Below are 15,817 nucleotides of genomic sequence, written 5' to 3' on the forward strand. Positions count from 1 at the left end.
AAGTAGTTTGTACTTGCAGTCAAGTCCTAATTCCCGTATATACTGTTAAAACTTTCATAACATTGAGGATTCCACCTGTTTTCTTCCTCTTCTTGGTAGAAACTCGGCAGCCGTGAATCGGAGCCTGAATTGAAATCTTCACTTTGCATGTTCACAAGCGCTACTGAAGAACTGATAAACTAAACCAACAAGTCGTCGTTACGAACATAAATAAGCCTGATGAGGAAAGTTGGAATAATGTGCTTCTTTCCTGGTATGTCGACAAAAATTGCTTTTTTCCAGTACCAAAAATCTTTCCCCGGTTGCAGTTACGGATATAAATACTTTTGCTCGTAAACTGGTTCAGAAATTAAAGATATAAATGGTCCTCAGTCTTCGCATGTGCAACATTATGCTGAAGAATAATAATAGTAGGCAACGTAAGCCTTTCTCCTGAAGCATATATGGGAGAAATAGTGCTTAACTGCTTTCAAATTCAAAATATCCATAAACAGTTGATATTTGTCTTGCTTGGAAACACGGATTTATAAATCCGATTTAAAGATGATAATAATGCTACTAAAGCATATTTCATGCTGTTTCCATAAAAATAATTAAAATCTTTGGACTAATCACGATATATGATGAAATACATTATATCATCACACAGTTAATTCCACGTCTTATGGCTTGATCCAAGCAAATAGATTTATTGTTGCTGAACCCTAAATCACGAACAAGGTTCACTGAGCTTTGCTTAGGTGATGGTATTAGGCACTGACCTTTCTTCTTATCGTTGAGTATAATCCTCATTCTTTCACACTGATGGTCACGCTATAGAATACATTTCTTTTCATCTAAGGATAGAAGTGACTGATTACTGTGGTAGCTTTTTTCCTTTAAAATAAATTCCTTTTAACTACGGAGTCATGCAAAAGTAAGAGTAGGTTATTCGATCTCACTCCAGGTCACTCACATGGCGAAAAATATGTCCCTTTCCTCTTGCTCAAGGGACGGCAGACTTCTATACTAGCAGAGCATCATTCAGAAATGTGAGAGTTCAGCGAGTACTGAAGTAATGATGAAATATCACTGCACATTGCAGTTTTTAATGGTCGCTATAGTTGCATTGCATTAAGAAGCATACATACTTTTCTTTATAATAAATGAAACAAAATTCTTCTTCCAACTAAACATTAAAATAATGGGCCTTCTCCTTAGTATTCCGTTTTTTCATCTCGGAACACAAGCTCATATATTTTGTGTCCATGTGTATTTTGTGTTTATATTTTGTGTCCATGGCAGCAAAACATTCCAAATTGATACTTCCAGGCTATTCATGAAGCATATGCTGCAGCCTCCGTAGTTGGCTTGTTTTACTGTTGTATGTATGTTCCTCATTTACATGAAACAATAGGTCCGAATTTTCTGTATATATGGACAACAATGCTACATTGTCCAAGATGACGCAACTGAGGTGAGAATAGATACAAAAAAATCCGCACGACGAGATCTCCTTATCCTCTGCACCTCAATCTGGGAATATGTCTGGGACGCTATTTGTACGCATATGGTACAGAAAAGGCCACCACATGAAAATCTGCAGAAACATCAAAATTTTTTTAAAAATTAAAATGGAAAATTATCCAATTGTTTTCTGAATAAATTATTATACGGAGAGTATACCAACTCGATATTGAGCATGTATTGAAGTTTGAGAAGCCCACAGTATTTACTGATTTTGTTGCCATTCCGATGCAAGCTTGCATCTTCTAAGACTACTTTATGCTACTCTATGTGGCATCTTCCTTTTGTTAATATGTTTATCCCTTGTGCAAAATGAGTAATATTTTAACATAAAGATATCTTAGTTCTTCTGTTTTAGTTGTGTTATTTTTACTTTCAAAACAATGCCCATCATTAGTTAAGCCAAAATATTTAGCTGTATTTTAGCAATTATCACGCAGTGTAAATATGAGGTTTCATATTCTATATTTTTTTATTTCTCGGGAACTAATAGGCTTATAATGATTACTTAGACTAAAATTATTTTATGTATTAAACTGAAACCTACATATGAAGATCAGACTGCAGTTCTTTTTTATTCTTATGATTTTTATATTTTTGATTTTGTAAAGATTTTTTATCTTTTTAAAACTTTAATAATAATCTTTTTTAGGTGTTAGACTGTAATTTCATTTTTTCAGCGTGGAATGCTTTTTATGACACATTTTAAAATTCATTAGCGTAATTGCAGAATTTTTTAAGATTTTTTTGACAGTCAGTAACAGTTTGGGTTTCATAGACCGGTTCTTCTTATATGTAACATGAATATGGGACAGTTTCTTTAGCATATTCACGTTACATAAAAGATTTTTTATATTTGCTTAAACTTTCTCCTTGTTAATAGCCCTAATGTTTTAACTTCTCATCAACAATGTGCAGGTTACACATTTGTTATGACAACCTGACTGTCAGTAGCCTCAATAATAAATAACACTTTTGTAATATTTATGTTCTTTCACTAAACTTTGGTGCTTTTCCTGCACTCCTTTTAAAGAACTCAACTATTTCATCAAGCACTTGAGAATATTACTTAACCACCAAGACGAATTTTATATTTGTTTGAAAATGGTTCCTAGATGATCCACTCCAAAGTTTATCATCGATTCCTTATGTGTTCACTTGTCACCCAATCCCATTTAATATCTCAAAAGAAATTTATCATATCAATACGCTGAAACAAATATTCATATTCATGATATTTAAGCCCTAAACTGTTTCAAATAAAATTTTCAATCCAGCATCATAGCCCTCGAAATTTTTTCTAACTCAGAAGGTCTCATTCTTGAGCAATAGTACAGAGAATAACATTTCTGTGGAACATATCAAGTGGAAGCTGCTTTAAGCTTCTTCTAGAGACACCGAATTTTAACTATTTAATGAAACGTAATGTTCGCACTTCTGTAATAAAATGATAATTTTGTTGCAGCTTTTCCAGGAAAGGTAAATTTCAGAAACAATTTTTTTTAAATGTTTTCAATATTAATATTTTTTGTGAGTATCATTGATCGATTGCTTAAATGGTATAAGTATTTTTTTTATTTCAGACCATTCTCAGACCTTGAACAATATTTGAAATAAGTTTAGGTACTAAATTCAAAACCTAACTCAAATTTGAGTGTAAGAAAAACAGTGATGACTGACGTTGATTTCTCAATAAATAGTTTTTTATATAAGTAGTGTTTTGCTTGGCGTGTCATTCTTTCTTAGTAACGGAAAGGTGTATATGATATTTCGCTGTCCAAGTACTTTTGGTATTAAACCGTATCTCTGTAACATGAAATTTACATTAACGACAGCAACTTTAATGAACATATCGGATTGGTTGTGCTTATTAAAAAATGATAGACCTTCTAGAAATCTTGTACAATTTTTCCTACATGTTTCAGGAAGCGGGTTAAACCCAGAGACACTTTATAGCTTATGCACTGAATGAATCTATTTCCAAACTTGCAGATTTCAGGTCTATTTGAGAACTGGTGTTTGCATGATAGAGTAACAAATATTCAAAACTCTTTGTAAATCATCCAAAATCTCGAACTTCAATTTTCTTCGCGAAAAATGCTAAAAACATTTTACATGCAATGCCAACCGAAATGTCCATGAATTTTAAACATTAACTCTAAATGCCGCACATGCGAAATACAAATACTACTTAAATAACAACAGCATCTAAGCAAAATATAAAATGCACACTTGCTTTAAGTTATTCTGCTAATTTGGTCGCTATACGGGTTTGAAAAAAAATCTCTGAAGCTAGAATTAATACTTAGAGTTTTAAGATTTGAACGAACATAAATATATTATACTCGTATATGATTTTGATTCTGATAGTTTACTTTTCCTAACGCTACCCATGCCGAAGAATATTGTAATTGTATATCGCTTTCTGAATGAATATATAATGTAGTTAAAATTTAAGGAAGGAACTAAAAAATTGTAATTACCTTTCCTCATATTTAATTTTACTAACTTCAATTGCATTTAATAATTTGTTTATGCAGAACAAACTACTTTAAAAGCTACTCAGGGTTACTAATACCATTTATTACACTACAGTAATCGTACAAGAATTATTTCACAGTCTTATATTATTAACGTTTCTTAAGGGTTTCGTTTTTAAATATTAATTTGCATTAAATTAATACTATAAACATATATAATAACATCTACTACTGTTAATTGGAATCTCTAGCTTAAGATTAATTTTGTTCGAATACTTTGAGGTAACATTTTCTATAAGAATGATAACATTGATTAAAATAATATATACACTTAGGTGATATTTTAGAAAATATCACTTAATTAACTGCCACATTAAAGTCTTTTGACTTTGTGTATGATTTCCATTCTTGCCATTTTAGTCAGTGGGAATGGCATGTGGAAGCAGTTTCCTTCAAAGTCATCGGTGCTGAGATCTTTCAAAAGGACTCCACCAAGACCAGACTCGACAACATACTTGGCTTTTCTGACCACCATCATGGGAGGGTCATAACAGGACCACTGGTCACCATTATGCGAATAGAAACCAACGATTTTATCTTCCTCTTCGGTCCAGTTGCCAGCATTGAGAAATTCGCACATCTGTAAGTGAGTATGATACGAATGCATTTTGAATTAATTAATTACTACATAAGTATATCAAAAATTCATTTGAGATAACTATTTATTTAATTAAAGAATACAAACACATTTTATAAATTTTTAAATGTAAATTTTGAAAATAAAAACTTTAAATTTGTAAGATTATAAGAGTTATTAAACTTTTCTGCCTATTAATCAAATAAACATAAGTATGATTAAAAGCTTTCATCCTTTCTTAAATAGTTTCACTACCTTCAATGCAAATACGTCAGAAAATTAGTAATGCTTGATTCCGAAAGGAGGGGAACCCGTTAACTAACTATTACAATGATGCACAGGTAAGGTTGAAGCAAAATCAGCACCTGTGTATCCAGGTAGGGATATTAGGTATCGCCGGGCCTTGCTAAATGCTAAAGATCGTAAACAGATAGAATTCCAAGTGAGAACACCCGGAGGTCTGTCACCCCTTTTTCCCTTACCAACAAACTCTCGATAGGATTTCCATTAGTCATATAAACTGCACGCCCCGTTGCCCCACAGGCACTATACGCTTACAAATAGCCCTGCCTTTTCCGGGATTCAAATACGGGCTCTTGGGTACGCCCTCAGCGTAACTAACCACTATACCGTCCACGAAATGCCAGTTATGTATAATTCATTTCAAGTACCGTAAATATTATAATGTATTTTTATTGTATTAACCGTAATTTAACGCATTTAGTAAGATATATTTAAAAACTAATTTCCTGTTATTAAATGTTTATTAATGCGTCAGTTTATGTTCCTTCTTCATACGTATAGAAATGCATGTAAGAAAATATCTCAGCATGAGTTAAGTAATTTTTAATAATTTTAAACTGCAAAAATAATTTATAAAGCGATTGCATAATTGAATTCCATATATATTTTATTTTATTGTTTAAAACATTTTCCTTTTTTAAAAAATGATGCAAAAAATTTTTATGACGATCAGTATAATAATATAAATGATAAAATAATAATAATTGTCACAACTCTAGGTATAGAAAAATTTCGGCAGCTTTATGATTACAACTTTTAAGCAATTTTAATAATAAAAAGAATTTTAATTTTTTAGTAACTGATAATTGTTGAATTAAAATGTTTCATGAGATTTTAAATTTAAAATGTTAATTAGCTTTGGAACTAGTGCCTAGAACTGGGAAACTCACATACTTATTGCTATTAAACTACTTCCTTATGCATATATAAATATTTGTATAAGTAAAGAAATATTATTGACTTTGCTCACGTAAACATTTGCATATGTATTTACATTATTTACTTCAGATATAAAATATTTGATGAGCACATGTTTCTCTGTTAAATTACCATCTTCCTACTTTCGCTGTTAAGTTGGCTTTTGCAATGAGCTACGGTGCATTAATGTATTTTTCACTAATTTCTTAAATTAGGTACGCATAGAAGTGGAAGAGGCACTGTCTCCAAACTAGCCACCAAATTAAGCCCCTATTCACTAACCATCTTGAGCATAGCCACCCAACCGCTGCTATGAGCGTCTGCATTGGGGATTCAATCGCTCTAAGTTCATAACAGCTGGCAAACGTTCCACATCTAGTGTCCAGAGAGCACCTCAGGAATGACCAGCTCTAGTATTCATTTGGTTCAAGAGAAGGTTAAATTACATTGTTTCACTGGTACAACATTTTTGGTACATTGATCAAGTAAACTCGTAATGATATTGGCCTCATAAACTATAATAATTTATAAGATTTCAAATATCCAACGGTTTTTTTAAGTGTTGTACATGCATACGTATACTTGCATCCTTTTTATGATTATACCATAGTTAATTGTTGATATTTATATTAATTTATGAACAGCATGTTGGAACCTGCTCATCATTTTCCAGAAGTCCAGTATCTTATATGGTAGGGTCAACCCTACAGTAACTGTAATTTCTTTTTTCATCTTCAAACAAACTTTAAAATGGATAAAAATTTACCGGGCTTCGGTCTAAAGGTGGAGCACCAGTACGTGAGACGTTTAGAGAGTAACGGTGACATTTTGGCGTATCGAGGTGAGTTCGCAATTGACAATAATATTGATAAGAACTGGTGAAGTGTTTGCTCAGCTTGTAATCTTGTCTTGAACACTTGCCAGATTATTGTCCTTTGAAAATTAGAAAAATGGTGTTAGGATAGGTTATCGTTACTAAGAAATTGGAATATCCAGTTCTTTCATAAAGAAATAAATCAGTGAAAAGAAACTTCTTTATAACAGTTACCTAGCTCATTCATGAATTATTTTATTTTCGCAACCGCTGGAATAAGTAAAATGACATGCCAAAAATTGCAACTAAATGATCATTTAAAAGGCATGATTTTATGTTCGGAAATAGTAATGAAACAATTAACTGTGCCAATAATTTTCCTCCTTCGAGTTAGCGCAATTACGTACAATCATTTATGAATGAGTTAACGTTAATGCTATACCGAAAATATTAAGCCACGAAAGTAAATAAGTTTATGTTAGAATTATAATTAAATACACATTTTCAAAAGAACAATTATTTGATACTCGGCAAACATCTAAATTATATTTACATGTACTTACAACTATATTAAAAAATCTGAGGTGGACACCCCATAGCTTCCTCGTATAAATTATAAAAGTTTTTTGCAGCATTTCATTTAAACTTTATTTCCTCGAATTTAATTATAGATGTGTTTCTCATTCAACTCAATTCTGACTTCGCGGCAAGGCAACAATTCGTAAAAGCTCAAAACATCTTCATTAAAAATTGAAAAATATAGAAAAACATAAAAACCAAACACAGTTAAAACAGGTAAAAAAATTATTTTTACAATTTAAATTAGAGTTTCTACGCAAAAACAAGCAATTCTGCCAGCGTGCAAGGGGACTAATTTTTTGGTGCACAGAACTAAAAGTTTACTTTTGGTCCCACTCGTCAAAAAGGCCCTGAAGGGTACGGAAACTGACTTAATTCACTGTTCTGCTAAATGTCAAATATAAACAAATGGCTGCTCCATTATATTATATTTAGTCTTACATAAAGAACTTAAATTGTTGATAATTCTACAACTATTGCATGCATATTAACTAAAGGCATAAAACACTTAATCGAAATACAAGAAAAACATAATTCAATCACTTTTTAAAGAAAAAAGTACACAGTTTGCCATTATATTAAAAACAATGAGTTCATCGAGCCGAGTAACGGAGTGGGTATATATTTATGTACTTTTGGTGCAGCCGATTGCCAACAAAAAACGATGTGCACAACTACATATTATAGTAGCTCCATATAACAAAATTTCAACGTCCTGAGGCTATTCGTTTTTGAATTATGCGAGATACATACATACGTACAGATGTCACGAAAAATACATGTTCTGAATCTGTTTTAAATCTATTTTTTAATCCGTTTTGGGAAAAAGTGGCCTTTATTCTGTCCATACATACAGATATCAAGCAAAAGCATCGTTGATATGGATTCGAGAGCGGTCAAAACGGATATTTTCCTTGAAATGTGATACCCGAAATTTTCCGCGATTATAATACTTCCTTTACTTCGCACAAGGAAGTAAAAATGTGTAAGGCCTTAATAAATGCTTGGTACCTTAGAATGGATAATGACTATAGGTTAGCTGATCACATTAAAATAAAAATTCCTAAAAGATATTTGATAAAATCCATGATAGTAAATAATAGGAATTTAAAAAATTAGATTATTTATACATTGTCTAATAGTTATTAACGCATCAGTGACATCTTCTTTCACGAATATCATTTAAAGGTCAACCACTTCATTCGAAGCATTCGTCCCGATTTTCTAATTTTGAAATTAATGAGCCAGTAAATGTCATAACTTATTAGTAAGTGTACAAAATATGTCAACCGCTTTATTATATATATCCAGAGAACCATTGCGCTCCAATGCCCGCACAAACAACTACATAATCCTATTTTGTTACTAGGAAAGCAAATAATTGAAAATAACATTTACTTTACAATGACAAATAATATCGTCTTCTAATATATTGCGGCAGTAAAACGGAAGAAAACTACGGCTTGTTTTTCATTCGTTTAATATAATCGGCAATAAATTATAGTTTCCATGAAAGCATGGGTTACACATAAACTGTAACCATATATTTAAACATAAAAATTTTTGTGAACCTAGAAATGATTACAAAAGCTAAATATGATAGATTATCTTTAAGTTTCTTTAATTCGTATGATGTAAGATTCTTTCAATCATCGTAAAGGTACTCTTATTTGATGCAGGAATGCAGACCGCCCGGAAAGAAAGCGTATAACTTCCTTTCCGGGCGTACGTAGGATGTTTCCAAAGTTATAGAAATTTAGCAGTATTTTTTTATTCCATCAATATTACAAAGCAGTGTGCCATTCTCAAAGAACGTTTTCGGTGCCTTTTCTCTCTCTCCTTATTTCATGGCCCACCAGCGGCCGAGCGGTAAAGACGCTGAACACTGGTAGTTCAGTCTGAGGTTCGAATCCCGCGAACGGGCTGGCTGCATGGGCGTTTTCGTGGTTTTCCCCTTGTGTAACGTGTATACGAGCCAGTTTCCCTTAGAAAGTCCTCCACGAAAGGCATCCCTCCCTTTAGGCAGATAGCCCTCTAATTATAATCTCCTTTGCCATAATTAAATACACCAACACCTTATTTCATGGTTAAACTGCCAAATCGGTTTTTTTCCCAAATGTGAGAAAAGAATACTTCTCGTAGACTTTCATCTATTTTTGAAGTTTCATCTTCTATCCACTAGAAAAAAAAAATTGTTCTTCACCTCTTTCAGGTTGCAATACTGCAAGAGATAACTTCATATACAGGTAACCCTAGTATAACACGGTAGATAGGTTCCTAAAAAATGCCGTGTTGTGTGGAACCGTGTTTTATAAGACCCAGAGCCAGTATAATAAAAGGGTTTACGTTCCAAAAACTTATGAAAAACAAATTTTTTTAAATTATACATAAACAACTTTTATTAAAAATATATATGTATGTACAACACAAAACAAAAAATATTACATATTTTAATTTAATGCAACTTTAGTTTAATAAATTTCTTAATTGTCATTGCTCAGTATAAACAACAGAGAACGTTTTTTCGGTGGAATTAGATCGTTTTCACTTTCAGAATTTCTTTTCTTTCTTCATTTAAAGTTTTCGCATTTTCTTCCCTCTTTAAAAAATCTATAATTTTACTTTACTTACCAGTTCTTACCGGGTCATTTCAAATTTCTCGATATACAGCTAGACAGTTTTTCAGCTCCCTTTTGAATTTTCGGCTTATTTCAGCAGAAGGGTCTGCACTCAAGAAAAATAGCTAGAGATTTTCAGCTAAGAGTAGGCTTTCTTTTAATTTTTTTAATGTTAAGTTATTAACTTCACAATCTTCATCAATCATAGTGTCCTCAGAATCGATATGATTTACAGCTTCGGATGCTATTTCTATCAAATCTTCATCAATTTCTTCTTCCGTTAATAAATCTTGAACGTCTTTAATAGCCATGTTCACAAAATGATTGATTGTGCATTGATTTAGCAAGTTCTAATATGCCACCAATTTCATTTTCTGACGATTCACGCACGTTTTCTATTTCAACTGAAGTAGGCTATATCTTCATCTAACATGCACTTTAGTACATTGATGCTTTTAGTTCTTTCAACGACAAAGATACGATATCGATTCAGTTCTTGATTGAAAATGTTTTCCAAGCTTTCATTACATTAATCGGTTTTTAATCGGTTACGTCTCAAATCTACCGTAATGATCTTATTTAATATGTTTCAAAGGTATAAATAATGCCTTAATCCAATGGTTGGAGTAACGAAGTAGTGTTAGGTGGTAGGAACAGTATTTTGACATTGGGACGATTCAAATCTTGTGGGTGACATGGAGCATTATCTAATAGTAATAAGCGCCTTGAACCTCAATTTTTTCTGCCTTAAATAACGTTCAGCGTCTGGCACAAAACAATTTAAAAACCAATCTTTAAATATATTCCCAGCTACCCAAGCTCTTGGATTTGGTTTCCAATATACCGGTAAGGTGTTTTTATTTACACCTTTAAGAACAAGGATTTAAAGATCTATAAACTAACAAGGGTTTTTGTCATAAGTCCAAAGTCATACTGCACAAAAGTAGCGTTAGACAATTTTAGACACCTTAAATCAGGGGGCAGTTTTTTTCTTTTTCCGATATAAAGGTTCTACTGGGCATTTTTTCCACCAAAGCCCAATTTTGTCGGCATCGAAAACTTGAACTGCTGTGTACCCTTGTTCTATAATATTTTGAAATTTTTCAGGAAACGTCCTTCATAATCAGACGATGCAGATTCTCCTTGAATTCTTATGCTATGAATTGCAAAACGCTTTTTGAAATTTTCGAACCAACCTTTACTTACCAGAAAAATCTGGGTTGACAGAGTTCTGCAATCTGGGAATTTGGTTCTCTATGTTCCTTGAGGTGCTTGAAAATGTTGATTGCTTTTTGTTTAATAACATTACCATCCAACGAAATTCATTTTTTTACAGCTATCATCAATCCAAATGCTGAGTGCCTTTTCCATCTTCTCAATTATTAGCGCCCGCGGGAAACGAACTGCACGTTTTGCGGAGGTCGAAGATCCTGTAGCACTGCATTTCTTATTTCTTTTTCATTTTTCTTAATAGTCCGAACTGTTTCTTCATTCCAATTAAAACTTCGTCTTTTCTCTTTGTGATATCTGACGACTGTTTGGTGATCAACAGAGCGTGCTTGGCGCATGTAGCTCTTCTCCAAGAAGGATTAATGTATTTATTGAGAGTTGCATGTTAACCTCGGAAGAGGAAGGTTGTAGATTTTGCCCTGCGGTAGGAACAATGTAGTGCTCTGAGTTACTGGTATGCTTTGAATCATATTTTTAATAAATGTTCTTTTCGTCTTGCTAAATGGTGTCTTATTAAACCACGAAGCCATTACAACACGCTCTCTTACGAGATCACCATAGAGGTTAGAAGCTCAGTGCGTTGAAAACGGAAATGGAGTAAAGTTAAGCCTAACTCACGAAAGAAGTGCGCGTTTGCAAAAGAAAGTAGAAACATGAGAATTATTTAATCGAGAGTTCGAAAAGCTTGATTCTAAAGGAAAATAAAAGTAAATGTTCAAAAACGCAAATAAAGAGGATTTAGTAACAGTTCTATTGGAAATTGGCGAAGAAGCATTCCCAGATTTGAAACTGGTAGAACTGAAACACAAACTCCAGAATAGCAAGGAATACATCGAAGATGCTGATTTCGTGAAAGAAATTTTGATTACTACAGTAGAGAATAGAAAAAGAAAAGAAGAAATGGAAAGACTACAAATGGAAGAAGAAAGATGAAAAACAGAGAACACGACATAGAATTAGCGAAGATTCGAGCAACTAAAAATGAAGGAAGTAGAAGTCCGACACCTTCAATCCAAAACACAGGACGAGAAACCGAAATTTCCCTCGACAAGCTGATCAAAGGAGTAGAAACACTGACTATACCAGTACCGAAGAGAGCAGAGGCATGGAATATATTTTTCGATTCTATTGAAAGAGCATTTAAGCACAAGAAGGTTCCCGAAAAATACAAATCGGAAATATTATTGCAATTAGTTGGAGAAAAAGCTTCAAATGTTCTTGTTTTTATAAAGGAGGAAGATCTGCAAAATTACGAAAAAGGGAAAAGTCTTGTTCTGAAGGAATGCTAACCTACTCCTCAAAACTGTTTAGAAAACTTCAGAAGAACTAAACGTTATTCCGGCGAAACGCATATCCAGTTCGCTTCACGACTAACAGCTACATGGGACTATTACTGCAAGTCAAGAGAAGTAAAGGATTTGGAAACACTCAAAGAGTTAATTATTCCGGATAAATTATTCCAAGCTTTATATGAAGAAACAGCTGCATACGTCGCAATACGCCAAGGAAATAAATGGTTGAAGCCGCAAGAATTAGCTACAGAATGGGATATTTATTTCACGGCCAAAGGAAAATCTTTCGACGAAGTTCGAAATGGAATTAAACGATCACCGAGATTCCTGGATACAACATGTACACAAGATAAATATATTCCGCCACCCATGAGAAAAGAATATTCAAAACAAGAAGGATCTCAAGCGAGAAGAAAAGAATGTTGTATTTGTGGAAACTATTAACACATCGCAAGAGATTGCCCAGACAAAGGAAGAAAGAACGAAACTGCAGGAAATAAGAAGGGAAAGGATGATTCCAAAACTCAAAAAAATTCAAACAGAACATCAAAAGGGGAAGCCATCGTAGCTAAAGTTGACTCATCCCATCTACGATCCGAATTCGCAAAACGCATCGTTCAACCACTGCAAAATGTAGATGTTTTTAATAATTCTGAGAAAATCGAAGCTGTCGTAGACTCTGGAACGCAGATAACGATCGTATATTCATCGCTCGTTCCAAATTTAGAGGAGAGAGAAGAAGATAAAATATTGCTAACGTCTGCTTTCGGACAACCAATTCAAGCAAACGTTTGCCGTGTACCTATTTACCATAAAGATCATGGAAGCAATATATTTAATTTTGTGGATAGATTAATTGCAGTGACTGATAAGCTAAATGTGCCTTGCTAATAACTCCAGAAATATACGAACTGTTGATTAATTCTGCGGCAGAAGAATAAAGAGCAGAAAAAAGTAATTACGGAAGCGAAAACTTACAAACTTTATTCGCCAATGCACAGTCAAACGACAGCGTCGAGTCCCTCCCCCGCTATTGCTTATGGAGGCGAAAAATGAAGAGGAGGATGGGGAGAAGGCGAATGCTTACGTAAACACAGACTTGTCGTCTGCTTAACGCCTACGCGAAGAACAAGCTAACTGTCCCTCGCTGAGAGAAGCATGGAAGCTAGCTATAGAAAAAAAAGGAAATTATTTATTTATTTATCATCTGTTACATCACCAAGAAAAAATATTAGGACAGACTTTTTCAGTTAGTGCTTCCACTTAGTAGAAGAGCACAAGTGTTGGAATTAGCACGTAGTTCTATTTTCGATGCGCATCTTGGAATAAGGAAAACAAAGGAGCGAATACGATATTCATTTTATTGGCCTGTATTAGCACAAGATGTCTAAACTTTTTGCAAAACATGCAAAGATTGTCAGTTGAAGAGTCCAGAAAAGCGATCTGACAACATTCCCATCACACCGATCAGAAGGCCAGGATTTTTTTTTTTTTGAAGAAGTTAACATCGATGTTTTTGGACCTATTGAACTTCCCTCTGCTAGGAAACATAAATACGTGTTATGCCTGGTAGATCAACATTCCCGACAGCAAAAGCCACTTGCGACGCGCTTTTGGAGATTTTCATGAGAACAGGAATCCCGAATACAATAGCTAGTGACAACGGAAGTAACTTTGTTTCAAAATTTACTAAAGAATTCCAGAAAAGACTAGGTTCTCACCCTAGGTTCTCTACACCTGCTTACAGTGCTTCAAATGGATTAGTAGAAAGATGAAACAAGTCCCTCAATCAAATGTTACATCTTGTCATCAGGACTGATCCTTCGAACTGCGATAAGCACATCCCATACCTGCTCTTTGCATACAGAGAAGGATCAAACTGCACCACGGGAGTCTCACCATTTCCGCTGATGTACGGAAGACAGCCAAGAGGTCCTTTAGCAGTACATGCTCAGGAGTCCTCTGCAGTACATGCTTAGTCTTCATGCTCAGGAGAAATACCTATACCACCTAATCTAAGGGAATCGGCAGTGGATTACTTACAACATTTTAAAATAAGGTTTAAAAAAGCCAATTTAATTGCAAGTGATAAACAATAAAAATATGCTGAGTACTTAAATCGGAGATCAATACCAAAAAATTTCAAAATCGGAGAACAAGTTTTTTTACTCATCCCAGATTAAAATAACAAACTCTATGCACGATGGACCGGACCAGGAAAAATCGTGAATCATTGCCCACCTCATTCCTATAAATTAAAACTACCTGATGGAGAGATCGAACATGTTCATGCAAATAAAATTCGGAAGTTCCAAGCTAGCGTCAATGCAGTTGGAGGGATATTTGAAAATGAAGAAAAATTTGGAGAAACTTTGCCAGGAAAAGATCTCTCGACTCCCTTGGAAGATTTTAAAATAGATGTGAATCTGAATTTAGAAAATTTAAGTCCACAGCAAAAAAGAAAATTGATAGCTCTTATCAATAAACACCGAGCACTATTCACCGGAAAGCTGAAAATAGCTAAATTTGAAGCTCATAAAATTAGATTAATACCCAATATGGAGAGGAAGAAACCTTACATTTATAGGATTCCTGAAGCATTGAAAACCAAGGTCGATGAAGAAGTAAAAGAATATTTGAAATCGGGACTAATAGAAGAAAGTAGTGCAGAAATAGCTCATCCAGTAGTTTGTGTAAATGGAAATATTAGATTGTGACTATATTATCAAACATTGAATGCAGTAACGAAGCCAGATGACTTTCCTGTGCAAAACGCCATTGATTTAATGTACAGTATAGACGTCATAACAACTTTGGATTTACTGAAAGGATATTGGGCAATTCCCATGGAGGAACAAAGTAAAGAGTACACATCCTTCAAAACTCATCGACGTCAATATCAGTTTAAAGTGCTACCTTTTGGACTAAGGAACGCGGCAACAACTTTTCAAAGATTAATGAATAACGCACTGAAAGAATTTCAACAATTTTCAAAAGCCTATATTGACAACATAGCTATATTTTCCACAGATTTCGACACTCATCTCCAAGATCTGGATAAAGTTTTTACCAAACTAGAGTCACTTGGATTTACTATCAATTCGAAGAAATGTTCGTTTGCAAAACCTCAAATTAAATATTTAGGACACATCATTGGATCAGGAAAACATCAACCAGATCCCGAGAAAATAGAGGCAATCAAGAAGCTGGAAACGCCGAAAACGAAAAGAGATCTTAAAAGTCTGTTAGGACTATGTAATTATTATCGCGATTATATCCCAGGGTATGCAGAGATCGCCTACCCACTCACAGAACTCACGAAAAACAAACAACCGGAAATACTCGAATGGAAAGAAATTCATGAGTCAACATTTCAACAACTGAAGGAACGATTAGCGATGTCAGCGGAGCTGATCACCCCAACACTGCAGGATCCGTTT

The 15,817-nt window shown here is 33.9% G+C and overlaps 1 protein-coding gene across 1 annotated transcript in view; it reads right to left on the reverse strand.

Annotated features, from left to right (window-relative positions):
* Positions 1-4,068: 4,068 nt before the first annotated feature.
* LOC118186624 (chitinase-3-like protein 1) overlaps positions 4,069-15,817 on the reverse strand; it is a 130,017-nt gene continuing 118,268 nt past the window's right edge. The window contains exon 7 of the mRNA XM_085825413.1: positions 4,069-4,626. Within this exon, the coding sequence (XP_085681539.1) occupies positions 4,360-4,626 (267 nt within the window). The 3' untranslated portion in view covers positions 4,069-4,359. The remainder of the gene's footprint in view (positions 4,627-15,817) is intronic.

This window comes from Stegodyphus dumicola, chromosome 10 (genome assembly GCF_044657685.1).
Source record: "Stegodyphus dumicola isolate Sdum_Otavi_A_Nest chromosome 10, ASM4465768v1".
In the NCBI taxonomy this organism is placed as follows: Eukaryota; Metazoa; Arthropoda; class Arachnida; order Araneae; family Eresidae; genus Stegodyphus; species Stegodyphus dumicola.